The sequence below is a fragment of the Neovison vison genome, chromosome 12, assembly GCF_020171115.1.
Source record: "Neovison vison isolate M4711 chromosome 12, ASM_NN_V1, whole genome shotgun sequence".
Taxonomy (NCBI): Eukaryota; Metazoa; Chordata; class Mammalia; order Carnivora; family Mustelidae; genus Neogale; species Neogale vison.
In genome coordinates, this window is record NC_058102.1 from 131,966,910 (window position 1) to 131,994,368 (window position 27,459).

The 27,459-nt window shown below is 36.8% G+C and overlaps 1 protein-coding gene across 1 annotated transcript in view; it reads left to right on the plus strand.

Annotated features, from left to right (window-relative positions):
* The window catches only part of GPR158 (G protein-coupled receptor 158), a 426,979-nt gene that overhangs the window by 19,422 nt on the left and 380,098 nt on the right, over positions 1-27,459 (plus strand). Inside the window, exon 2 of the mRNA XM_044227555.1 lies at positions 13,549-13,654. Within this exon, the coding sequence (XP_044083490.1) occupies positions 13,549-13,654 (106 nt within the window). The remainder of the gene's footprint in view (positions 1-13,548; positions 13,655-27,459) is intronic.

A 27,459-nucleotide genomic window follows, 5' to 3' on the forward strand; every position in this document is an offset into this window, starting at 1 on the left:
CTGGTGTATTCTAGATACTACTTCCATGTCAATTTTAGACATTGTAATATCACCTAATCTGTTAACTTTAACTTTGTTCATAATTTTTTTCCCTTGAACAGAATTTTCAAAAATTTCTGATGTTATTAAAAATTTGCCTTATAAAAAATAATTTGCCTTATAGTTTATGCTTTAGGGTTTAAGAAATCTTTCAATACCTTATCAAAAAATATTCTTGTATGTTATCAACTACTAACTTTAAAGTTTTACCTTTCACAGTTAGGTTTCTAACATCTAGAGGTACCCTTGTATGTGGTATTAGGTAGGGACTGAAGTATTATTTTTGTTCACTTAGTGAGCCAGATTCCCAACACTATCATCTTTATCATATGTGTATGGTACCCAATATGCTATATGCATACACGTTTCTGAATTCTTTATTTTGTTCCACTGCATCCCATGTCTGTTTTTCTGTCAATATTGTTTCATTGCCATGGTTGGGCAGTACATCCTACTAATAGCCTGGGCAAGGCCTACCTCTTTTCTTTTCACAGCTTATTTTTATTATTCTACTTATAGCAAGCTATCAAGTTTCTCAAAAATCCATATGGAATTTTAGTTGGTTCTGCATTAAATTTGTAGCTGCATTTAATGATAATTCACACTTTTAATTTAGTAAATTATTCCTTCTTAGAGCATGGGATATTTCCCCATATTATTCAGCTCCTCTATTTTGTCCTTCATTACAGTTTCAAAATTTCTCCGTAGAGGTTTTGCGTATTTGTGATTAACTTACCTACTAAAGAATTTATGGATTCTTTTGGTATTTTAAGTGGCATCTTTTTAGTTATAATTTTTTGTTGGAGATTGTCAATATAGATAAATGCTATTGATTTTTGTACATTGATCTTCTGTCCATCACCCTTGCTGAACTTTCTTATTATTCTCATATTTGTCTGTTGATTTTATTGCCAGATAAACGATCATCTACAAATAATGATGCTTTAATCTCTTCTGAACTTTACATATAAATTTTTTCTTTATAGAATTAGTTGTGACTTTCAGTACTATATTAAGCAGCATCAGAGATTGTAAGCACTCTTGACTTAAAGGTAACATCTTAAAAAGTTTCTCCTTTAAATATATCGTTGATAGAAGCAATCTTTATCAAGTTAAGAAAGTGCTCTTTCTAGTTAATTGTTAATGGAAATTAGGTGATAGAATTTTGTAATATGTTGGTTTATCTTAATTAAAACAATCAGATAATTTTTCTCACTTCTTAAAGTTGTGAATTTCACTATTACATTTTATTTTTTTTAGCTTTAAAAATTTTTTTTTTAATTTTAGAAGATTTTATTTATTTAAGAGAGAGAGAGAGAGAGAGAGAGCACACGTGAATGTGCACAAGAGTGGGGAAAGGCAGGCAGAAGGAGAAGCCAACTCCCTGCTGAGTAGGGAGCCCGATGTAGGACTTGATCCTGGGACTCCAGGATCATGACCTGAGATGAAGGCAGTTGCCCAACCAACTGAGCAACCCAGGCATCCCAGCTTTTTAAGTTTTTAATTCCAGTTAACATACAGTGTTCTATTAATTTCAGGTATACAATATAGTGATTCAACAATCCTGTATGTCCCCATCGTTCATCACAATAAGTATATTGCCTAATCCCCATCATCTGTTTAACCCATTGCCCACACCTTCTCCCCTCTGCTAACCATCAGTTTGTTCTCTACAGTTAAGAGTCTATTTCTTGATTTGTCTCTATTTCACTTTTTTCCCCCTCTGCTTATTTATTTTGTTTCTTAATTTTCACATATGTGTGAAATCATATGGTCTCTCTCTTTCTGACAGGCTTATTATTATATCTCTTGTTTCACCCATGTTGTTTCAAATGACAAGATTTTATTCTTTTTTATGACTAATATTCCATTGTGTGATTATATATTTATATATAACACCTCTTTTTCTTTATCCATTCATCAATCAATGGGCACTTGAGCTTCTTCCGTAACTTGTCTCTTGTAAATAATGCAGCTATAAACAGAGGGGTTCATGGATTCTTTGGATAAATACCCAGTAGTGTGATTAACTTTTGGAGGAAGCACCACACTGTTTTTGTACAGTGGCTGCACCAGTTTGCATTCCCACCAACAATGAACCTTACAAACACCAGTTGTTTCTTGTGTTGTTGATATTAGCCATTCTAACTGGTGGGAAGTGACATCTCATTGTAGATTTGATTTTCATTTCCCTGATACTAAGTGATGATGAACATCTTTTCATGTGTCTGTTGGTCATCTGTATGTGTTCTTTGGAGAAATGTTATGTTCATGTCTTCTGCCAATTTTTAATTGGATTATTGAGGGGTTTTTTGGTGTTGAGGTATATAAGTTATGTATTTTGGATACTAAACCTCCATCAGGTATGTCATTTGCAAATAACTTCTTCTATTCAGTAGGTTACCTTTCAGTTTTGTTGATTTTTATCCCCTTCATTGTGTAAAAGCTTTTTTTTTTATATATATAGTCCCTGTACTTTATTTTTGCTTTTGTATCCCTTGCCTCTAGAAAAAAGTTGCTATGGCTGATGTTAAAGAGGTTATTGCCTGGTTCCTCTTCTAGAATTTTTATAGTTTCAGGTCTCAAATTTAGGTCCTTATTTCATTTTGAATTTATTTTTGTGTGTGGTATAAAAAATGGCCCAGTTTCATTCCTATGTGTGTTGCTACCCAGTTTTCCCAACACTACTTGAAGTGACTTTCCCTGTTCGGCATTCTTTTCTGCTTTGTCAAAGGTTAATTGACCTTATGATTGTTGGTTTATTTCTGGGTTTTCTATTCTGTTCTATTGATCTATATGTCTATTTTTGTGCCAGTACCATACTATCACTACAGCTTTATAATATGACTTGAAAGTCTGAATTGTGATGCCTCCAGCTTTGATTTTCTTTTTCAAGATTGCTTTGGCTAATCAGGGTCTTTATGGTTCCATATAAATTTTAGAGTTAGTTGTTCTAGCTCATGAAAATCCTGTCATTATTTTGATGGGAATTGCATTATAGGTGTAGGTTGGTTTGGGTAGTATAGACATTTTAACAATATTCGTTCTTCTAATCCATAGGCATGGAATGTCTTTCCATTTCTTTGTGTTCTCTTCAATTTCTTTCACCAACGTTTTATAGTTTTTAGAGTTTGAGTTTTTAGAGTTTATAGTTTTCCTTCTCTCTTTGGCTACGTTTATTCCTAGGTATCATTATTTTTGGTGCAATTATAAATGGCATTGTTTTCTTAATTTACTCTTTCTGCTATGTCATTATTGGTGTAAAAAAGGGCAACAGATTTCTGTACATTGATTTTGTATCCTGAGACTTTATGGAATTATCAGTTCTAGCAAGTTTTTAGTAGAGTCTTTTAGGTTTTCTGTATATTAGTATCATGTCATCTGCAAATACTCAAAGTTTTACTTCTTCTTTACCAATTGGGATGCCTTTTATTTTTGTTTTCTGATTGCTGAGGCTAGGACTTCAGTACTATGTTGAATAAAGTGATGAGAGTGGACATCTTTGACTTGTTCCTGACCTTAGGGGAAGAGCTCTGTTTTCTGCATTGAGGATAATAATAGCTGTGGGTTTTTCACATATGGCCTTCATTATATTGAGTTTTTTCCCCTCTATCCCTACTTTGTTGAGTGTTTTTTATCATGAATGGATATTATACTTTGTCAAATGCTTTTCCCGCGTCTATTAAAATAATCACATGGTTCTTATCCTTTCTCTTATTGATGTGATATTGATTTCTTTGTGAATATTGAACCACCTTTGCTACCCAGGAGTAATCCCACTTGATCGTGGTGAATGATTTTTTTTAAATGCATTGTTGAATTCAGTTTGCTAGTATTTTGTTGAGGATTTTGCTTCTCTATTCATTAGAGATTGGCCTATAGTTCTCTTTTTTATTAATATCATTATCTAGTTTTGGTATCAGGGTAATGCTGGCCTCATAGAATGAAACTGGAGATTTTCCTTCCTTTTCTGTTTTTTTGGAATAGTCTGAGAAGAATAGGTATTAATTCTTTTAAAAATATTTGATAGAATCTACCTGTGAAGCTATCTGGCCCTGGACTTTTCTTTGTTGAAAGCTTTTTGACTACCGACTCAATTTCTTTGTTGGTTATTGGTCTCTTCAAATTTTCTATTTCTTCCTGTTTCAGTTTTGGTAGTTTATATGTTTATAGGAATTATTCCATTTGTTGGCATATAGTTTTTCATAATATTCTCTTGTTTGTATTTCTGTGGTGTTGGTTTTTATTTCTCCTCTCTCTTTGTGATTGTGTCTGAGTCCTTTCTCTTTTTTTCTTGATACGTCTGGCTAGATGAATCAATTTTATTGATTCTTCTTTTTCAAAGAAGCAGCTCCCAGTTTCATTGATCTGTTCTGTTTTGTTTGTTTTTTTAAGTTTCTATATCATTTTTTTTCTGCTCTAATCTTTATCATTTCCTTCCTTCTGATGGTTTTATGTTTTGCTTATGCTTCTTTTTCTAGCTCCTTCAGATATAAGGGTAGGTTGTTTATTTGAGATTTTTCTTGTTTCTTGAGGTAGGCCTGTATTGCTATGAATTTCCCTCTCAGAATTGCTTTTGCTATACCCCAAAGATTTTGGACCATTTTGTTCTCATTTTCATTTTTTTCCATGTTACTTTTTAATTTCTTCTTTTATTTCCTGGTTGACTAATTCATTGTTTAGCAGTATATTATTTAACATCCATGTATTTGTTGTCTTCTCAAATGTTTTATGGTTGGCTTCTAGTTTCAAAACATCGTAGTTAGAAAGAATGCATAGTATGACTTTGATCTTCTTGAATTTGTTGAGGCTTGTTCTGTAGGCTAATATGTGATCTATTCTGGAGAATGTTCCATGTGCATTTGAAAAGGATGTGTATTCTGCTTAGGATGGAATGTTCTGGATATATATCTGTTAAATCCACTTGTTTCATTGTGTCATTCAAAGCCATTCTTTCCTTGTTGATTTTCTGTTAAGATGATCTGTTCATTGATGTAACTGGGTGTTAAAGTTCCCTACTATCATTGTAATATTATCAATTAATTCCTTTATGCTTGTTATTAACTGTTTTATGTATTTGGGTGCACCTACATTGGGTGCATAAATATTTACAATTGTTAGATCTTCTTGTTGGAGTGTCTGCTTTAATATTATATAGTGTCCTCCTTTGTCTCTTATTATAGTCTTTGTTTTAAAGTCCATTTGCTCCAATATAAGTATTGCTACTCCAGCTTTCTTTTGACATCCATTTGCATGACAGATGTTTCTCCATTCACTCACTTTCAACCTGCAGGTAGGTTTAGGTCTAAAATGAGTCTCTTATAGGCAGTATGTAGGTAGGTCTTGTTATTTTAGCCATTCTCTCTATAACTTCTGGAGTGTTTAGTCCATTTATATTACTTTTGGATACATATTTATTATAACTTTATTATTTGTTTTGTGGTTATTTCTGAAGATTTTCTCTGATCCTTTCTCTGTTTCATGGTTTGATTTTCATTAATGATATATTTGGATTTTTTTCTCTTTATTCTTTGCATATTTATTAGTGGTTTTTGATATATTGGTACCAATAGGTTTGTATATAACCTCTTCTGCATACAGCAGTCTACATTAAGTTGATGTTCATTTAATTTTGAACCCATTCTTTTCCTATCCCCTCCCCACGATGTAGGTATTTATTTCTATATTTTATATCCCTTTATCTTGTGAGTTTCTTGACTGATTTTTTTATAGACATACACATCTTTGCTTTTTTTGTGTGTTTCCTACCTTTCTCTCTCACTCCAGTTGTCTACAGAGGCTCTCTTTGCTGTTGTGGGCAATGTTTGATCCCTGGCCTGAATGTGGCATGCTTTAACTAGGTGTGCTCTGATATGTTTGTGAAATGAGACCTGTCACCACCACTGCAGAAACTTAAGTGCCTACATTGGGAAATGCAGTGTTTGCAGGGACTTGGGCTGGTCTTCTGTGGGGGTGGGGTTGGAGGTGGGGTGATCCACTATAATGGGACTGAGACATGACTGGGAAGGGTAGTTTCACTGGAGCATGGTGTGGTAGGGTTTGGTGTAAGCAGTTTAGGTAGTGGGTGTCAGAGCTGTACTAGTTCCCACAGTTGGCCCTGTGCTTATGCAGAGGAGCAGGGGAGAAAAATGACACTAGCCACTTCCTTTGTTCTTGAAGGGGCTCTGTCCACGAACAGTCTCTAGTATGTGCTCTGATATGGGCCAATAACCTCCCCATTATGTGCCCCTGGAGCTCTTCAGATTATTGTTTCCATGATGTGTGCCCATAGGTTGTTTGCCTGCCTTCTCTCCAAGAACAGTTCAGTGCCCTTGGGGCTCTATCATAGCCAAGCCCAATGACTTTTATAACTCCAGGCTTTATGCCTTACTGGTGGCCAGAAGTCATGAAATTTGGGCCCTCTCACCTTCCAAGCCAACTGTTATGGGATTTTAATTTCCCATCACTCCCCTATGTGCTAGCATGTCTCTCACTCTTCTCTAATACCACTCCATCCTTACTACAGCTGCCATAATCTGCTTCTCTCCCAAAACCTGTATCCACACTTTCTATCTTCTTCAATGTGACCTCTTTTCAACCTTTAGTTGTAGAGTTTGCTCTGCTAGTCTTCACGTCAATCTCTGGGATATTAGGATGATTTAGAATGGTTAGTTATATTCATGGGATGAGACAAGCTTGTGGTCCTCCTACTCAGCAACCATTTTCCCTCATTGATAGATTTTCTCACATTAAAACCTCCTTTCATTCTTAAGATATACTCTAGTCGATCATGATTTATAATTATTTTAAGATATTTTAACATTTTATTTAGCCAATATTTCCCTTAGGATTCTTGGATCTACGTGTAGTTAAAAGGGGGTTACAGTATTTTTTTTAGGTATTGTTCTCATGTGGTTTGGAATCAAAATCACATAAACTGCATTGTTTTTGTTATATTTTTATTTTAAAAATTTATAAAAATATAAGAACTATTTCTTACAAGTTTGGTAGAATTTGTAGATAAAACATGTAAGCCTGAAGCTTTTCTGGCAAGTGAATGATTTAATTTTTTTTATACTTATTATCCTGTTCAAGTTTTATATTCCTTCTTGGGCAAGTTTGCCATTTTATATTTTCTAACAATTTATACTTTTTTCATTAACTCTAGTTTTTAAAAGTTTATTAGAGAATCATTAATCATAATACTGTTTTTTAGAGCATTCCTTTGTATTTTTTCACTATATTTATTTGCCTGTTTTCTTTTATTTGTGTATTTTTTAATACTTGAGTCTCTTATTCATCTTTTCAAAGAACTTTAGCTGTTTTTATAACTGAGAAGTTCTAACTATTTTGAAATAATTTTAGATTTTAAGAAGATTAGCAAAAATAGTAGAGAAAGTTCCCACATACCATTTACTCAACTTCCAGTAACATTAAAATCTTATGTAACCATGGTAAAACTATCAAAACTAAGAAAGTAATGTTAGTGCAATACTGTTAAACTACAGATCTTGGGACACCTGGGTGGTTTAGTTGGTCAGGCATCTATCCACCTTCGGCTCAGGTCATGATCCCAAGGTTCTGGGATCAAGTCTCACATCAGACTCCTTGCTCAGCAGAGAAACTGCTTCTCCCTCTCCCTGTCACTCTCCCTGATTATGCACTCCAATGTTATAGCAGCATTATCAATAATAGCCAAATTATGGAAAGAGACCAAATGTACACTAATGAGTAGATAAAGAAGATATGGTGTGTACACACATGCACACAGGAGCTAGGAGAAGTATTACAAAGACATGAGCTATGGAAATTTTAGTCTGGTGGGGAAAACAGACCATTAAAGTATAAAGAAGGTAAGTATAGCATATTACGGTAAGAATAGGGAAGTAGCTTCTAAATCAGAGTTTATGAAAGGCTTCAGAAAGTCAGGGAGGAGCTATGATTATTAAAGCACAGTTTAGGGAAAGGGACTTCAGGTATAAAGAAATGTATAAAAGAATGGTTTTCTGAGCATAAGTTTTTAAGGACACCACATGTAATTGTGGATTGTTTGGAACAAAGAATGTGTGCAGAAGAGTGGTTGGTGATGTCAGTAGTAGGAGGGGTATGATACAACGTTATACCAAAGAGCTTGGATTTTATTCTTTAGGACAGTGGGAAATACTGACTTTAAGCTGGAAATCACTAGGATCGGATGGACATATTTCGAAGATTACATAGACAGCAGAGTGTGATGCTTAAGCTCCAATGCCTTGGCTTTCACGGAAACCTTCTAAAGTCCTAGAATGAACACTAGGAATGAGTTTTGTGGTCATATGTTTTTCTGTAAAATTTGAAAAAGAAGAATATTTTAACTGCAATGTTCTCTTTCTACTTAACTTGCTTCTAATACATTTTTCCTAGGCTGTGGTATTTTGGAAACCACCTAAGGGAAAGTTCAGCATTATTTTGTAATATATAGAAGACTTATCTATTTATTTGAGAGGGAGGGAGACAGATAACAGGAGCAGGAGGGGCAAAGGGAAAGGGAGAGAGATTCTCAAGCGGACTCCCTGCTGAACTGAGACCAAGCCGGGGCTGCAACCCAGGACCTTGAGATAGTGACCTGTCTGGAAACCAAGAGTGGAAAGTTTGGTACTGCACCACCCAGGAACCCCTAGTAATATATATTGAAGTAGTTTGTACTACTGGCATAGAAATAGCTTCTGGTAATGATCTTACTATCCACACTGCAGTTCAAAGGCAAAGATATAAGGCCAAAGGTCATATTGTAATATGTGTATTCATGATTTTGTGTCTGTTTCTTAGAGAAGGACCCTAAATCATATACACTTCAGGAACAGGATCTTTACCTGGAGCAATCTGAGACAGGGCTCAATCAGTAAATGATTGTAAACATTTTTTTAGCCTTGCGAGAGATGAAGACCCGAACCAAGGCAGTAACAGTAAAAATGGAGGGGAACGGTTACGATACAAGGAGCATCCAGGGGGTACGATCTAGGGAAGGTGGCACTTGTTTTGAGCTGGGGGTTGGTTTCACAACAGGTTATCGCCTTGGATAACTGGAAGGACGGAGGCGCCATTACGGACAAAGAACATTAGGGGAACTGAAAATTTGGGTGGAGGATGAATCCCATTTTGGGCTTGTTGCGTTTTAGGTGTCAGACAAGAAGACAAAAATGCACGTCTGCAGCTCAGCTAAGCCTCCAGGTGTTGCGGGATATAACTTGCTAATATTTTCTTCTCTGGAGGCCACTTACCAGGCTTTTTTGGCCCTCGCTTTCCAGTCCTCAGCCCAGGAAACCGCAGCCACTTACACGCCCCCAGAGCTTCCCCGCAGCGGCCGCTCACCGGATGTGCGAGCAGCACTTCCGCCCCCAGAGGCACACGCTCAGGGGACGCTCTGCGCAGGCGCAGGAGGCTCGTAGCCGGGCCCAACCTCTGTCGGCGCAGGGGTGTCTCGTGAGTGGTTTCGCCTCTGTGTGGTTTTCAGCGGGATACCTTCCTCCGCAGAGGGAGCTGTTCTCTTCCCACTGAATCCCCCCCAACCTCCACTTTCCCCTCCGGAAGTCACCCGCACTTCCCCGAGGGCTTTGTAGGTCTCCAGGCACCGAGGCAGCGATGCTAATGAAGATGAGTCAGCGCTGATTTCCCAGCTGGTAAACTCACGACTCATTACCTTTGGTGGTTTTGCACAAAGACCGGAAAGCTTCGCTTCGGGAGCTGAGCTTGCGGTCTGATGTGACTTTGGGTTCTCATGTAGGAACCAAGAATGAAGAGGGAAAATTCTCAGTGATTAAGAGATCGATTTCTTAAGCCAGTTCCCCCAGGAAAGGGACCAGAGTTAATTGCAGCCTCTGGGAACCCCAACGTGGCTCCTGTCCCCGAGCAAGGCGGAACATGTACACTCTCTTGTGACTGAATTCGTCCAGTGTAGCAGGATAGGTGAGAGGGAAACTTGACCTCGCGCTTACTAACAGATGTGGAACAAAGACAAATGTAGAGTTTTATGAGTTTATTACTTACAGAAACATTCTCAGTAAGCCATTCATGGCAGAACACCGAAATGTGGTGGACAGTAACAGTCCAGTGGGGAATATTGTGTTATTGAAGATGGCTGGTGACTTAGAGTGTGATATGAGCCTGAAGCATCGGTTGGGTTAGAAATCTGTCCGCTCAAACAAACAAACAAAAACAACAAACCCCATTCCCCTCACCTGCTTGAACGTTTTTTTCCTGCCATTGCACTTGTTACTTTGTAATATATAGCATAATTTACTTGTTATAGCTGTCATTTATTATTTGTCCCACACCAGAGTTAAGCCCCATGGAGGCAGGAACTTTTATTTCTGCTTACTGTTGTGTTTCAAAGGCCAAGAACAGTTTTGGCCCAAAACTGAGTGCTTAACTCAACATATACTTATTGAATGAATGAAAAAAAAAAGGAGTATGTTATTTTTCAAAGAGCGTGAAGTAGCCTAGAGTGGGCTTGCATGATTGGTGTGACCTAGGTGGGACATAGTTCAAAGGCCTGCTAGTAAAGACAGCCAAAAAATGAACAAATGTTTGTGGAATATCAGCTATACCCTAAATGATAGCTTCTCAAATTTCCCAGAATTTACCATCTTTTCTCATTAAATGTTCTGACATTCTTATATTTGGGCCTATGCTGTTCACCTTCATTGTATCTCTTATAGTGGTATGTTCATACTAGATAATAAGTATTTGTTGAAAGAGCAAGGGAGTGAACTTCATTAAGGCATTAGGTTACCTGGGAATTCATTTATTTATCACATGAACAGGCACTTGTTTTATAGAATTATGGCCAAGAATAGTAGTAGTTTGCAAATAGTTTGCATCTGTTTCGCTGAAGAGGTCTATTTGTGAGTTTTCTATGATACTTTTTAGGATTTCGTTCCAGCAGTCCTCTGAAAATTTAACTTACACATATTCTGGGCTATCTGGATAACCAAATACTAACAGGAGATTTTGGTGTCTCTGTTTTGTGTCTCTTTTGAGCATGTTACCACTACTTAGTGTATTATTTTGTGGCAGGTTAATAAGAAAAACTCAGAGGCATCCTTTAAAAATGTAAAAGACTTATTCACCTTAAATGAAGCCCAAATGACAGTAAGCTACTCTGTCAGAAGAGTAGTTTAAAAGAAGAAAAGAGAGAAATGAGACATAGCATGTAGTAAAATAGGCTGGCTAAAGTCTGTACCATATTCCTGTTCTGAGAGGTGTTTAGCTTGGCAAAGCATAATCATTGGTGTTTTAAATTAATATTTTAAATTTAAATTTTGTTGACATTATAGTTTTGTTTGCACTTACTTTGTGATTTTGTGGGGTTTTTTTTTTGTAACCACAAGAAGTATAATATGAAGAATTTGAAACTAACTTTATATTTGTACATATTTAATAATACATAATGAAAGTAGTTTAAATTAGGAACAGAAGACCTTAAAAATGTGTTTTTATTTTAGTGGATTTTAATGAGGTTTTATACTTTACTCAAGTTTGTGAAAAATGACATTACAAAGCTTTGAGCTTTAGGCGCCAGGACACAGAATATTTAATGATGTACAGCTACGAAAGTTCACTGTAGTAAAGATGTTTCTGCTGCTGGTAGTGCTCATGGTGCCGAAATACAAAAGAGAAGGATCTTCGGAAATTGTTGGAAGATCAGTTGGAGAAAATGGAGAAATCTGAGATAAAACTGGAGCTTTCTTTGCAGTTTTGCTTTTGGCTCTGAATTTGTGAGTTCTCTTTTTTAGTGATTTTTCTCAAATGGCTAAGTGAAAGGCAGTGTTTTTGTTTCCAGATTTAAGAGAAGAAAAATGCTAATCAGCACTTCTGTAGATGGTGCAGATCTCTGGTGTGGAATACTGGGAGACCTAAAGTGCTGGTTTTTTTGTTTGTTTGTTTGAATTATGTTATGTTAGTCACCGTACAGTTCATCATGTTTTTAATGTAGTGTTCCATGATTCATTATTTGTGTATAACGCCCAGTGCTCCTTACAATACATTCCCTCCTTGATACCTATCCCCCCGCTCTCCTCCCCTCTGAAACTCTCAGATTGTTTCCTGAAGTCCATAGTCTCTTATGGTTCATATCCCCCTCTGATTTACCTCCCTTCAGTTTTCCCTTTTCCCTTCCTTCTCCTAATGTCCTCTGTGCTATTCCTTATGTTCCACATATGAGTGAGACCATATGATAATTGACACACTCTGCTTGACTTATTTCACTTAGCATAATCCCCTCCAATCCCATCCTTGTCAGTGCAAATGGTGGGTATTCATCCTTTCTGATGGCTGAATAATAATATTCCATCGTATATGTGAACCACATCTTCTTTATCATTCATCTCTTGAAGGGCATCTTGGCTCTTTCCATAGTTTGGCTATTGTGGACATTGCTGTTATGAACATTGGGGTGCATGTGCCCCTTCTTTTCACTACATCTGTATCTTTGGGGTAAATACCCAGTAGTGCAATTGCTGGGTCATAGAGTAGCTCTAGTTTTAACTTTTTGAAGAGCCTCTGTATTGTGTTCCAGAGTGGCTGCACCAGCTTGCATTCCCACCAACAGTGTAAGAGGGTTCCCCTTTCTCCACATCCCCTCCAACACATGTTGTTTCCTGCCTTGTTAATTTTGGCCATTCTAACTGGTATAAGGTGGTATCTCATTGTGGTTTTGATTTGTATTTCCCTGATGGCTAATGATGTTGAACACTTTCTTCATGTGCCTGTTAGCAATTTGTGTGTCTTCTTTGGAGAAATGTCTGTTCATGTCTTCTGCCCATTTTTTGACTTCATTACTTGTTTTTTGGGTGTTGAGCTTGAGAAGTTCTTTATACATCTTGGATACTAGCCTTTTATCTGTAATGTCATTTGCAAATATCTTCTTCCATTCTGTGGGTTTTCTCTTAGTTTTATTGACTGGTTCCTCTGCTGTACAAAAGCTCTTTATCTTATGAAGTCCCAAAAGTTCATTTTTGCTTTTGATTCCCTTGCAAAGCCCTGTTTAAAGTCATTGTGATAGAAGATCAAAGGAAAGATGCTATCCAGCCCCCCCCCCCATCCCTTGTCCCACACTGGGAAATAGGAAAAGAAAGAAAGGAGGTGAGGGCTTTGCTTTGGTTTACTTTCACAGAAAAGGTACTGGGAGCAGGTGCTATTTTAGAGTCGACTTTTCTACCATGTCCAGAGCAATACTGACTGGAGTTTAGTCAATCCACAAATATTTATTGAGCACCTCTATGTGCTAGGCATTACGCAGGGAGCTGAAGACAGTGAACAATACAGGGACTTAAGTAAAACTAATACTTGCTGATTCTGTTGTATCGTGTCCCTATCTTCACTTGGTACACTTTAGTTGAATATGAGTGGGCAATGTGAACATTTTTAGTGCACTCTTGATGTTGATTTGTCTAATTTCTGGGATGGGATACCGAACTAGAAATTGTAAGGGCTCAGATTAATTTGCTTTTATCTTTGTCTGTTTTTAAGGGGTGTTATGAAAGTTGACATAAATCTTCAGAAAGTGGACATTGACCAATGTTCAAGTGATGGCTGGTTTTCAGGAACTCACAAATGTCACCTTAACAATTCAGAGGTAAGAACCTGAAGATAAAATCCTCTGAAATCAGAAGTTCAGAAATGTATAACTTGAGAATTATATTGTATTTACATGGGTAAGTAAACAAGATGCATCTTACTGGGAAAGAAAAGTCTCATATGCAGTTCTGAATTGTTGCTAAATGAACTGAAAGGGGTAGAAAATTTTGTGCACAATTTTGTGTTCATTTGGGGACTAAGAGAAAGCTGAAACTTAAAATGTGTCCAAAGTTTGCATTAGTCAAAGGCTGACCCTATTCTTCAAAATGGGCTAGAAATTAAAATAACCATGAAGTGTGAAACCCAGGAGGGGTCAACCAGATTATGCATATTTTTATGCAGTATAATGCTTGTTGAAACACTGATGCTGTACATTCAGACATGCTGCCATCTGCTAGAAAAGTGAGAAAGTATGGCAGGGCAAATTTGAGAACAAAAAGAAAATTATTCAGGGACCAGGATAAGAAATACGTATATTTGTGTATGTTTTTCCAATTTTAATCTCTTGTCTGTGCTTGATTTCACGGGACTCTGATTGGTTTAAAAGATTAGTCAAAGAGATCATACTTCTGGAAATAAGGCTGTTACATGTCTTTTGTGGTTTGAAAGAAGAAATGTGATGACATCCTGATTTCATTTTCAATAATCTATCTCTCAGGTCCCAAAATGCTGTGAAACAACAGTACAATAAATCTTCTGATCCTAAATAAATACTTGAACTGTCCCAACTTCGAGTCCGTGGATTTGTGAGGAAAGTCAGCTTAATTTATTTAAAATACAGGGGAGATTGCCATAAATGTAGTAATTTAAATCTTCAATTTTAATTTTTTGTTCTTGCAAAAGGTGGTTTTATATAGTATACATTTTTTCTATCTAATATGATGCTCTTTATTTGTTATTTGTTGTTATTTTATTTTTCTTGCAGCAGAGTTAATAGTATTACATTAGTTTCAGGTGTACAATATAATGATTCAATACATAGTGCTCTACCACAATATTCTTCAACCCTTCTACCCCCTAAAAGCTTTAGAAAACCTCATGACTCCCTACATCTCTTTAAATCCATCACACATCCCTACAAATATCCCTGTAACACTCACTTCCTTAGTGCCCCCTATACAGTCCCACACATCCCTGTGTCCCCTCCCACATTTTTGTACATCTCCACAAACCATCCCTCAACACAGCCCTCATTTCCTTCACTACCCCCACCCCCAGACTGGGACTCAGATTATGTAAGTGAAATGTTTCGGTTTTGTCAATTCATAGAAGTTCAAGGTCCTCTTTTTGCTTCCTTTCACTCTTGTTCTTTTGATTTTGAACTTTCCTGAGTTTCCACTTCCCTTTGGGTGATTCTGGCATTTCTAAAGATACAAATTTCAACCACTGGTCCAGTGAACATCTGTAGCCTGATTATTATCTCTATGCCAATAGCATATAACCATTTAGGTTTGTCTTTTAGCCAGGGTGGAATTTTTTTCTGCAGGGGTGTTGTAGTGTGACTATTTCTGTATAGTCTTGTTTCACTGGTGCTCCTGGGTGGTTGGAATAAGCAGGCTGTCTACAAGCAAGGTGGGATTCACTTTTCAGTTTGTTACAGTTGCTGCTTGCCTCTAATAATTTTGGTGTATTTGTTTGTTTATTTATTTGTTTTCCTTACAACACATCTATTTGATTAGATGGTTATATTGCAAAAATCTCTTTATCTTTTTGAGTGATTTATTTTCATTGTACCAGGATTAATTTTCTGGGTGTTGGGTCTTTTTAAAGCTTTGAAATACATTAAATTATTTCAAGGATTTTATCTTGAAAATCCTTTCAAGAAGGGTTACATTGAAATATGTAACATTTTGCATTGTGTATATGAGCATTATATTTATAAGAGTCCTACAGGAAAAACTGAGAAAACGTATTCTACAAAGCTGACAGTTCAATGAAACTCATTTAAAAATGTTGTCAAAAGGGGATCAGTGATCAAAAATAACATCAATAAACATGAATGTACAAAATGCAGATTTTGACTTAGACTCTACATCTCTCTACTCCCTTCCCTTGCCAGGTGCTAGAATTGGGAGTGGGAGACATAGGTGTCCTGGGTTGGGCCCGAGAGGCCCTTGGTGGGTAGTCTGACTCATGCAGGACTGCCATGGAGCCCTTCACACTGTTTTGCTGGGCTTCCTTAAGCTCCTGTAGTTGGTGCTGGTCACTCTAGGCATCTGCAATAATTCCACTCCACATCTTCAGTCTAGGGACTAGCAGTGGTCTTTCAGACTTCCCTATACTGATATGAGTTGGAGATGAGGAATTGGCTTCTCTTGACCTTTTTGGTGCTTGGGAAAACAGAAAAATCCCCTGGGTATTTCTTATCTCACTGGCTCTCCAGTCACATGTTTTCTGTTATGGACCCCAAGGATCCCTATGTAAACTGGCTTATGTTGGGAAGTCGTTAACATGACGTTTGTAGGGTGTAGGATATTCATCTTGATGAATATCTATATAGTTAGAAACAGAGATACTCATCATATTTATTGTGGGTTTTACCTTGCCAATGTTTAATACTCTTCTCTTACAAACGCTAGTGGAAGTCACACATTTTAGTTCTATGGAGGCAAACTTTTCACTTTTGAAATGTTTCTGGTGTGTTAAGTTTTTAGCCTTCAGGGTATTGTAAACCAGAACAATGAGTCTGATATTGGAAATAGGTAAGTGGCATGTGACCAATGACAAAACCTTGGGAATATTTTAGAAGGGCATGGAATGATTTGTGAAGAAAATAATTTCTCAGTGAGTTTGGGTCCTTACAGTAACTAGGAAGCCACTTAGTATTTTTTGAAGGGCGAAGTAAAACAGGATCTGAACCAACATCCTGAACTGGATTGTAGGATTGTTCTGGCTGTTTTTGTAAGTGGTCTGGGTCATTGCAACAGGGACTTGATCATGTTGTCAGTATTCATTTAAATAATTCTTGGCCTATTTTCATAACATTGTTTGTGCTGAGTACACCAAATCCTCTCTTACAGAATTGTTTATTAAAAAATGCTAAAATAAATTGATATTCATTTTTGTTTTCTTTTGCTTTGTTTCCATTATAAGGATTTTTAAAAAATCACTATTTAAAGTAGGACAGTGACTTGAAATTTTTTGATTATATTCTACTAGTAAAAATGCTCTAAGTATCCATCCATAGTATATGTGTATTTTTAATCTAGAAAATATGAGTTTTTTCTTATATTTATATATTCTATATATTCTTTAAAAACTTAGGTTGCGATAAAGATAAATATTTTAATGTATATTGTATATTATAAATATTATATCTTTAATGATAACAATAAGTTAACTGATTCACAATTATGCTTCATCATTTTTAAAAATCTTAGTTTAATACTTAGTATTGCAATGATTATAAGTCTCTAAGTTCAGTTTATTTTTATACTTTGTTTTAATGTCTGTCATGGTTAAAAGTATGCCTCACAAGGATATGTCATTCCGAATTGAAGAAATAATTTGTTGACTATGTTTGCTAAAGACAGTGTTCATTTTTCAGTTTTGTGCAGGTTTTTGCAAAATTCAGCTGTCAGTCTTTCATCTAACCTGATGTCAGTTGGTCCTTACAAACTATTTGGAAAGCTGTGAATTTTAATATTTTAAGGGAATAGGTTAAAAAGTCCACTCACACTTTTGTGAGGAATATTTTAAACAGATTAAGAAATTTTATTTCTAACTTTAAACTGTATGGTTAATGAGTATTTATAATTTCTGGCAACGAAAACCGCATAACGCTAAAAACATTTCCAAATACACATTTTCAAAATGCTCACTTCAGATGGCTTTCTAATGGATAGTTAGACTGTCACTTTTACTTTTACTTGTACTTTTGAAAATACCTGCTGCACAGGCACTACTGACAACCACTTGTCATCACAGAGCAGGTCAGCAAATTTAGGGCATTTTCTTTTTTTTAAAAGAGTCATGCATAACTAGTCTTTGAGTTTAGAAACAAGGAGTTCCCTTTGAGATAATCGGAAAATCTTTGTGTGGGAAAAGGTTTTCCAGGTCACACAACATATCGTTTTGAAGAATTGTAAATATTTTACAGTTTGAAATAATATACTCTGTAAATCCACTTAGATGGTCAGACGTAAATGGTAACACATTGAAATTTGAGAGTAAATGAAGGAACCAGTTAACCACTGTTGATATTGGTACCTGGGAACTCCTAGATTTCCTTCAGGATACTTCAAGTAACTTACCAGTGTTATGGTCTTATGACATGTGGACTGAGTAAGAGCATTGATGTCTCTCCAAGTCTTAAATTAGTGAAGCTTGATTTCTCATTTTTTAAATAAAAGATGTTAAATATGAATTGAAGTTCTATTTTCTTTTTGTATGCCAATTAACCTCTTTGGTGCTCTGCTTTGGAGACTACTACTTGAGTTTATCAAGTAGTACTGTTCTTTACTGTTCTTCCTAGAATCACCTGAGTGATTGTGTTGTCAGCTCAGCCAGTGATTTTATATAGTTCTAAGATAGTTTTCGGATATCTCTGTCTTCTAGGTGGGAACCCACTTGTAACTCTTTATTACCCCATTGGATCTAAGTTAATTAATCTCTAAAGATATACTTTTAGAAAGTTAAAAATGTAGGAAAAGGTGTCATTTAGTATGCAAGAAGAGAAATTTAATGCAAAAATCTAAGGAAGGTAGAAGGAGTTAATCATTCTCTTTTGGAAGGCAGCTATGCTCACCACTATACCACCAACGCAATCATTCTCTTTTGGAAGCTGACCTATATACAGAGTGTAGCTTACTAATTTCATTGCAATAGGGTTTAAAGTGCTTTTCCAGAGATCTCTTACTGAATTCAATTTGACTGAGTGAAATTGCATAGAAACAGCTGTATGTTAGTTCTCATTTTATGGCTGCAATCTCACCAATCATTTCTTTTCTCTTTAATCTTTTCTCTAGAAAGGTTATTACAAATATTATTGTTTACAAATTGTTCACCTGTCTCTAGAAGTCTGCTGCTATGATGGTCACTAGCCACATGATGGCTCTTGAAATGTTAAGCAGTTCAAATTAAACAAAATGAAGAATTCAGGTCCTTCCTAGCCTGGTTTCAAATGTATAGTAGCCACATGTAACCAAGGCTACCATATTGAACAGTGTAGTGGGCAGCTGTGTTTTAGACTATGGTCTGACTTACAGTGTAGTGGAAATACATAGATTATTGAAACCTTTCAAATCTGAATCTCCTCTTATAATAACACTGCTTTCACATCTACTAAGGGATGTTTAAGGACAAACTTGAAATGAATTTTGGCTTATGCAGGCATTCTTACAATCTACTGTATTATCTCAATTGAAAATAAATATTGAGAGGGACGCCTGGGTGGCTCAGATGGTTAAACGTCTGCCTTTGGCTCAGGTCATGATCCAGGGGTCCTGGGATCAAGCCCCATGTCTGGCTCCTGGCTCAGTGGGGAGCCTCCTTTTCCCTCTCCCTCTGCCTCTCCCCCTGCTCATTCTCTCTCTCTTTTTCTCAAGTGAATAAATAAAATCTTTTTTTAAAAAAGATTTTATTTATTTATTTGACAGAGAGAGATCACAAGTAGGCAGAGAGGCAGGCAGAGAGGGGAGGAAGCAGGCTCCCCGCCGAGCAGAGAGCCCGATGTAGGACTCGATCTCAGCACCCTGAGATCATGACCTGAGCCGAAGGCAGCATCTTAACCCACAGAGCCACCCAGGCACCCCAAATAAAATCTTTTTTAAAAAGAAAATAAGTATTAAGAAACTTGCAAATTTTTAATGCCATTATTTTACCCTGAAAACTGTAAAAATCTTTCAGTAAATGGAGAAAAGTAAATACTAGCAATCTTTTAGATATTTAAATTTATTCTGTATTTGTAGGAAAACTTCTTTCTCCCTTCATGACTAATACAAAATGTGGTTAATGTGAACTCATACTCTCCTGCTAGAATATAGGGCAATGATCAGGTGTTCATTGGTGCTTTGCAGTACCTGACACATTTGTTGAATTAATGGAAGCAGCCCACTCTTGCTAGATGGCCTCCCTCTAACATACAGCCACTGATTTTGATTTCTCCCATTGGAATTGCCCAAAAATAGAGTTAAGATTATTTTTTCTTGCTAGTAGTCATTCATTCAGATATTTGAAGATTGCCGTCAGTCTGCTTCGAAGTCTTCTTTCTCCTGGGCTAAATAGTCCCTGATTTAGTCAAGTATTCTTGCTTTACTAGGCTTAACAAAAAAAGGCCATACCACTACTCTATGGATTCCCATTTGTTTCTGAAGTTCATAAAGCCCTAACTTGTTTGATTTTGTTTCACAGTCCTTTTTTCTTAAATTATTAGAAACTGATTATATTTTCCAGAGCTTTTCAGTATGCTCCTGAGAGTTATTTGGACTAGATATTCTGGAATTGTTCCCAAAGTAGGGTTACTATTCCCAAATAAGAGTACCAGGGTACCTAAAAAGTCCCTTAAGGGAAATCTGACTTTCTCTGTTACAGAAAGATGTTTTCAGCACCTTGGCCAAGAGTTCAGCAGTGGCCACCACCATCTTGTGGTTGGGGGAAAGAGAGATGTAGGGAAGGGACAGGGACAGAGATGAAAAGGGACAAGGGGAAAAGGGAATCACTGATAGGAAAATCTAAAATCACTATTGGAATACTGTACGTTTTTCCTTATGCCTAGCTGAAAGCTGGTTTGTATGTAAGGTTCTGGTCAAGTCTTGGACTGCTATTTCGAGCATTGCCTCATGCTTCCCAGTTCTGATTTTAGTCTGTTCACCTCTAAATAAGTATCCTGGGTTTCTCTGTTTGAGGCCCACTTTAAGTTTGCTGAACAGGGGTGCCTGGGTGGCTCAGTGGGTTAAAGCCTCTGCCTTTGACTTGGTTCATGATCTCAGGGTCCTGGGATCGAGCCCCGCATCAGGCTCTCTGCTCGGTGGGGAGCCTGCTTCCCCCCTCTCTCTCTGCCTGCCTCTCTGCCTACTTGTGATCTCTGTCAAAAAAAAAGAATTCGCTGAACAATTATTCTTATGGATACTTATTATTATAATTAACAAGGCAGATGTTTTCTTTTACATGGGACACATTTTCCAATAGATTAATTCAAATTCATTGTTTTCATTCATTCAATGTATATTTATTAGCAACTGCTATATGCCAAGCACTGTTTTAGTGTCTTGAGATATACAGTGGTGACGTGACCAAGACAGAGGAAATCCATAATTTAAAAGAAATCATTCCATTCTAGAGGAACCAGGGAGCTTAAAAATATGTCAATTGACTTTAACTTTTCTAAATACTAACTTTGCTAAATGACTAAAATACCATACATTAATTTTTGAGACACAGGAATGAATAACCCCTATCCTAAAAGACAAGTCTTTGCACATCTTCCAGAAGTGCAAGAATTTACCTATTGAATTGGCAAAGAGTAAAAAAAAAAAATTATAATGCTCAGTGTTGGTGAGGTTTTTGCAAAATAGACATTCTCATGAATTATTGATAGGGATGCAGATTTTTCTCAGACTTTCTGGAAATATGGCAAAAATGTATCACCATTAAGAATTACATTCTTGGGGCGCCTAGGTGGCTCAGTTGTTGAGTGCCTGCCTTTGCCTAAGGTCATGATCCCAGGGTCCTGGGATCCAGCCCCACATCGGGCTCCCTGCTCAGCAGGAAACCTGCTTCTCCCTCTTCCTCTGCCCATGCTTGTATTTCCTCTCTCACTTTCTCCTCTCTGTCAGATAAATAAATAAAAGCTTAAAAAAAAAAGGAAAAAGAATTGCATTCTTCTTTGTCCCATCTGTTCTTTCTCTTCCACTTCTACTTTGAATAAGCTTTATAAGGAAATATTAAAAACTGGCCTACGTGTATATGTACCGGATTACTTATTACAGTATTATTTGTTATAATAAAAATTTAGAAATACCTTAAGTGTATAACAATACGAATTGGTTAAATAAGTTATGATGTAGGCAAAAAACAATACTATTTAAAACATCATTCTTCATTTGTTGACAGGGAATGATATTTATGGTATCTATGATCTATAGTAAGGAAAATAATGAAGTCCTCCAGCATGGTTTCAGGATTAATAAGAATTTTGGGATAGAGAGAAGTAATATTATGTGAGAAAATCTTTTTGGAATGTATTAGTAGATGAGTAGAAAACTAGTATGAAGCAGCCAAACTTTTTTCCCGCTGAAAAAAATTCCTTTTAATTTTTAAAAAATTTTTTAATTTTTTTATTAACATATAATGTATTATTAGCCCCAGGGGTACAGGTCTGTGAATTGCCAGGTTTACATTTCACAGCACTCACCATAGCACATACCTTCCCCAATGTCCAAAACCCAGCCACCCTCTCCCTGCTCCTCTTCCCCCCTCGCAACCCTCAGTTTCTTTTGTGAGATTAAGAGTCTCTTATGGTTTGTCTCCCTCTCCATCCCATCTTGTTTCATTCATTCATTTCTTACCCCCCAAACAATTCCTTTTAAGAACTGAAATTTGTAACTATGCGAATTATGTGCAGAGTGATTTGCAGAAGGTAGCTCATTATTTGTCATAGGTGGGTAGGCTGAAAGGGAGAGGGCATATGCAGTCTCAAGGGAAAAAAAAATCTATATTTTCATTGTTCATGGTACCTCTATGTAGAAGTTAATGGAGCTGGGGAGAGGAGGATGGAGACAGTCAATTTGAAGAATCCCGAGAGTATCTATTAGAAGGTAGCAGATTCGTTGTTATATTCAGAGACTACTTTTTCATTTTTGGCTCACAGGGAGGATTGTCAATGCAAACAACCTCCCCAAATCAAAGGTTACAGTTGGAAGTGGATGAATTCACAGTAAAGACTATGAATGGGTTTTGCTTTTCTGTTGTTTCAACTCAAGATATTTTATCAAAATCTTAAAGCTTCTTTTTAATATTAATACCAATAATGGATACAACTACTTAGTAGCACTTGCTTTGGGTCAAGAATTGTTCTACATGCTTTGTTCCACATGTTTTATGTGCATTAATTTTATCTTTATAATCCCCATTTGACTGATGAGACTGGTAGGCCTAGAGAAGTTAAATAACCTGCCTGTAATCACACAGTTAGTCATGGGAAGAATTGGAATTAGAGGTCAGATTTGTTTGATCCCAGAACATATTTTTTTGAAATTTATTTATTTTAGAGAGAGAGAGAGAGAGCATACATATGAGTTGGCAAGGGGAGGGGCAGAGAGAGAGAGGGAGAGAGAATCTCAAGCTGACTCCTTGCTGAGCATGGAGACCAAAGTGGGTTCAGTGCCACAGCCCTGAGATCATGACCTGAGCGGAAATCAAGAATTGGATGCCTAACCAACTGAGCCACCCAGGCATCCCAGAGCACATTTTTTTTTTTTATATGACTATCTTACATTTCTTGTTATTTTCTAGGAAACATATAATGGGATAAATCTACTTTGGATTAGGAGGGAGCATGTACAGGGAGTTTTAGATTCCAAAGCACATTTAACTTTAGGAATTGGGTAGTGAGATGATGGGATATTGTCCTGTGTCGGTGTCACTTTAGACATGGTATATAGGCATTGCATTAAGTGACAACTGTAAAAGTGTTGCATCTCTCCCACTGAAGAGAGGAATTAAGCTTAGGCTTTGGATTTGTGTTTAAGTCTAAAGCTATACATAGGAAGAGATTAAATGGACTGATGTTAACAGTGAAGCTTGTAGCAGTTTGTTGTAGGGCCTTGTGCTGGTCAGAAAGTTCATTTGCAAAATGATATAGGTGGCAAATAATTAAGAATAAATACATCAGAAGTTAAAAATCAGAGACTAGAAAGATTTTGCTGAGTTGGAGAAATGGACATCTCTATTAATGAAAGTTAATAGGAACAAAGGTAAGATTCTGAATATGAGCACAAAAATCTATCTTTTCAAACACAGGAAGAATAAAATGGTTTATTTGTAGCACATGCAAACAATAATATTTGAGAGAACAGTTGAAAGTTCAGTATGGGTCCGTAGTATGGTTTGGCTGTGAAACCAAACCAAGAGCAAAAGCCAGTCTTAGTTGTAGGTCTTTCTCGAGATGTTGAGAGGTTCACATCTCACTGGATTCTAAACTTAACAGAAAACACCTCGAACAGTGTGATGAGGAGTATAGAAATTGAATGATAGTATTAGTAAGGGCTTTGAAACATTTTTTGAAGACTCAAAGAAATTAAAGATGTTTTTCTAGGGAGGAGAAGACCCAGGAATGATCTGACAACTGTTTTCAAACATGAAAGTAGCCATTATGTGACTATGTTTTTTTTCTGAAAGGAGCCAGGGGCTAGGCTGTTACTTACCAGTAAGCCAGTAGGAACAACAGAAGGCTCTGTTTAGCTCAGCGTAAGTGGAATATTTTAACAATCATAGTTGTTCAAAAATTGAGAATATATAGGGGTGCCTGGGTGGCTCTGTTGTTAGGCATCTGCCTTAGGCTGAGATCATGGTCCCCTGGGATTGACGGCTCCCTGCGTGGCGGGGAGCCTGCTTCTCCCCCTCCCACTCCCCCTGCTGTGTTCCCTCTCTTGCTGTCTCTCTCTCTGTCAAATAAATAAAATCTTAAAAAAAAAAGAAAAAAAGAAAATCACAGAAAGTTTTAAAATATTGAAGTATATATTTTAAACTATGAAATTATAAATATGAATTTGGAGTTTAATCACACAGGGCCAAGATGACCACTTGATGAGAATGCTATAGACTTTAGTATTTTCAACAGTGAAAGGTACCACTTGACAAAATTTTGCAGAGCTCATGAAAATTTCATGCAGCATGACTGTATAGTTGGACTTGATGCCTCTTAAGCTTGTTTGCAGCCCCAAGGTTTTATACTCCTAGTACATTGTAAAGGAAGACACTAAAAGGTGCTTCCATCTAAAAACTCTGATTTTCCTTGCATTGATAATGCCCTGAACGCTCTCACTGCCTGTGGTTGTGGCTGAGATTTCCCAAACGAGATTTTCTGATTTTTCTCTGTGAGAAAGGTAGAGCAAACTACTATTCATCATTGCCACCTTCACTTGAGCTGGCTTATAGGATTCGATTTCCAATTACTCATTAAGCACTTTGGGCATGGTGATGTGGGACTAGTAATTTTGATGGAAGTGAGAAGGAAAAGCCAAAAGATGTTTAGCTAACATTGGATTGTTGATCCAGGACAATCTGAGCAGAAAGGAGGCAGTACAGGGGAGTGTCATTAATTTTTCTTTTTCTTTTTTTTAAAATATTTTATTTATTTATTTGACAGAGAGAGAGAGAATGAGATCACAAGTAGTCAGTGAGGCAGGTGGAGGCGGGGGAAGCAGGCTCCCTGCTGAGCAGAGAGCCCCATGTGGGGCTTGATCCCAGGACCCTGAGGTCGTGACCCGAGCCAAAGGCAGAGGCTTAACCCACTGAGCCAACCAGGTGCCCCGTCATTAATTTTTCTTTAAGCTAATTTGCTTCCTTTACTTATGAAGGAATCAGATACCTTAGAGTAGGAGATAAACCTGTTTTTTTCAGCTGTGACAGGGTCGTGATATTTGGTTATCTGTTCCTGAATAATGCTCTTTTGTATAATGCCATGTCATTGCATTGTATCATCAACCTTGAACCAACATTAGGTCAACAGACCTAATGTTGGGACCTCTGAAGTCTATGAATTATAATGTACAAAGGGCAGTGCTACCATCTATTCAAGGTGAATGGACTCTCAGGTAGGTCTGTCTATATCTGTCCCTCTATCTACATCATTTACCTATTTATCTGAGATAAACTATTAAGTCTTGATTTATAGGTTTCTGTTTTATGAACTTTATGCACTACATAAAATGTTTTTCTAAAAAAAAAGAAGAAACTCTTATAAGATCTCACGAGTGCTGTAGGTACAGTCACTTTTGTTCATACTTGCTGGTTAACTAAGTTTTTTTTAGCCCAAGGTTGAAAAGTCTGTGAGATCCCCAAAAAGGAAGTGTCCTGTTGATACAAGTTTGTTTTTTCGTTTTTGTATAAGAAAATAATTATTTAATGATAATAAGACATTTACTTAATAATTATGCTGTGAACTCGGTATGCTTGTTCTTATTTTCTAAGTGAGGAAACTAAGACTTAAAATAGCTTTAAGTAACTTAACTAAGGTCATAAAACCAGAAAATGGTAGGTCAGGGATTGAAACTATAGAGAGGTAGTACAGCTGTCCTCCCTTATCTGCAGTTTCACTTTCAGTTTCCTGTATTCAGCTGTGGTCTAGAAGCAGATGGTCTTCCTTCTGACCTGTTGTCAGAAAGTGAGTGGCAGCCCGACAGTATGCCCCAATGTTTATGTCACTCACCTCATTTCATCCCCTCACATTGACATTTTACCATCTCACATCATCACAAGAAGGGTGAATGGAATACAATAACGTATTTGAGAAAGGGAGAGACCTGTTCACATAACTTTCATTATAGTATATTATTATAATTGTTTTGTTTTATTATTAGTTATTCATGTTAATATCATACTGTGTCTAACTTATAAATTAAACTTTACCATAAGTATCTATGTACAGTAAAAAAAAAAACATGGCATATATATAGGGTTTGGTACTATCTACAGTTTCAAGCATCTGCTGGGGTCTTGGGATACATGTCCTGCGGATAAGGAGGGACTACTGTATAGGTGATGATTGGTTGTTTGGAAAGAGAATGACTAAATGGTAGTGGCCCATAGGCTGATACTGTTAGCGTTGTAGTTTTGCGCATGGGAGACAGCTAGGAGACATGCTAGAATCTTGTGTGTAAAACTGATTTAATTCTCCGGGTGCCAACACACATTTCCAAAAGACGTGGCAAGCTCACACAAAGATTTGGATTGGAGCCAATATATAGAAGGTTCCATCGTGTAGGTGTGTGACTGGCCACATTAGAAGTTTCTTGCCAGTGATGGTATCTTGTTTCAAGTTATGGCATGACTTGGGATGGTAGAAATATCCAGTTTGAAATAGGATTCAAGAGATATAATCCATCTCCTTAGACAGAGGTCGGTGAAGACAAATGCCTTAAATGCTCCCAAACTTCTCTGTGACCTAGGGTTAGAGTGGTGCCCAGCCTAAAGGTGGGAAATTAACAGCATATTCAGCCAACTGGAGTAGGCTGGGGCAAGAGAAGCGACTCGCATATACCAATGGGTATGAACTCAAAGTAACAGACTTTCTTGATCTTCTCAATTTGGTGAGAGAAGTCAGTGAACATATTTGGAATATGTAGCTAAATTTATAATGGAGCTCATCAGGAGAAAAAAAATCTACCTATTAAACCATTGCTTTTGTCATATTCAGTAGCAGAAAAATTGCCACTTGTCCAATTCTCGATATGAGAAGCAATCAGAATATACAGTAAGTGCTTGAGGGTGACTTTTGGGGGGTTAAATATAGCTTTGCATCATTAGCTTATGTGGGAAAAATCCCATTATGACAGCAAATCAGATCTAATCTGGCACTCCCTCTGCTACAATTATATAAAATATGGTGGAAACTTGTCAAAGCTTTCAGTGAGAAATGAGGCTACTGATGCTTGGCAGCCCCCTTTTTGAGCACAGTGAAGAATCATGTTGCCTAGCTACAGCCCTTGGCTGATTTAGAATGCTGTAACTGACTGTATTATACAAGAGTTAAACTCTATTCTTTGATATCTTTTTTTTCCTTTTAAATGAAAAAGCCTTATTTATCACCTTCTTAAATTTTTTTTTTTTTTTGGTGTCTTTACGAAGTCATTCAGATGTATT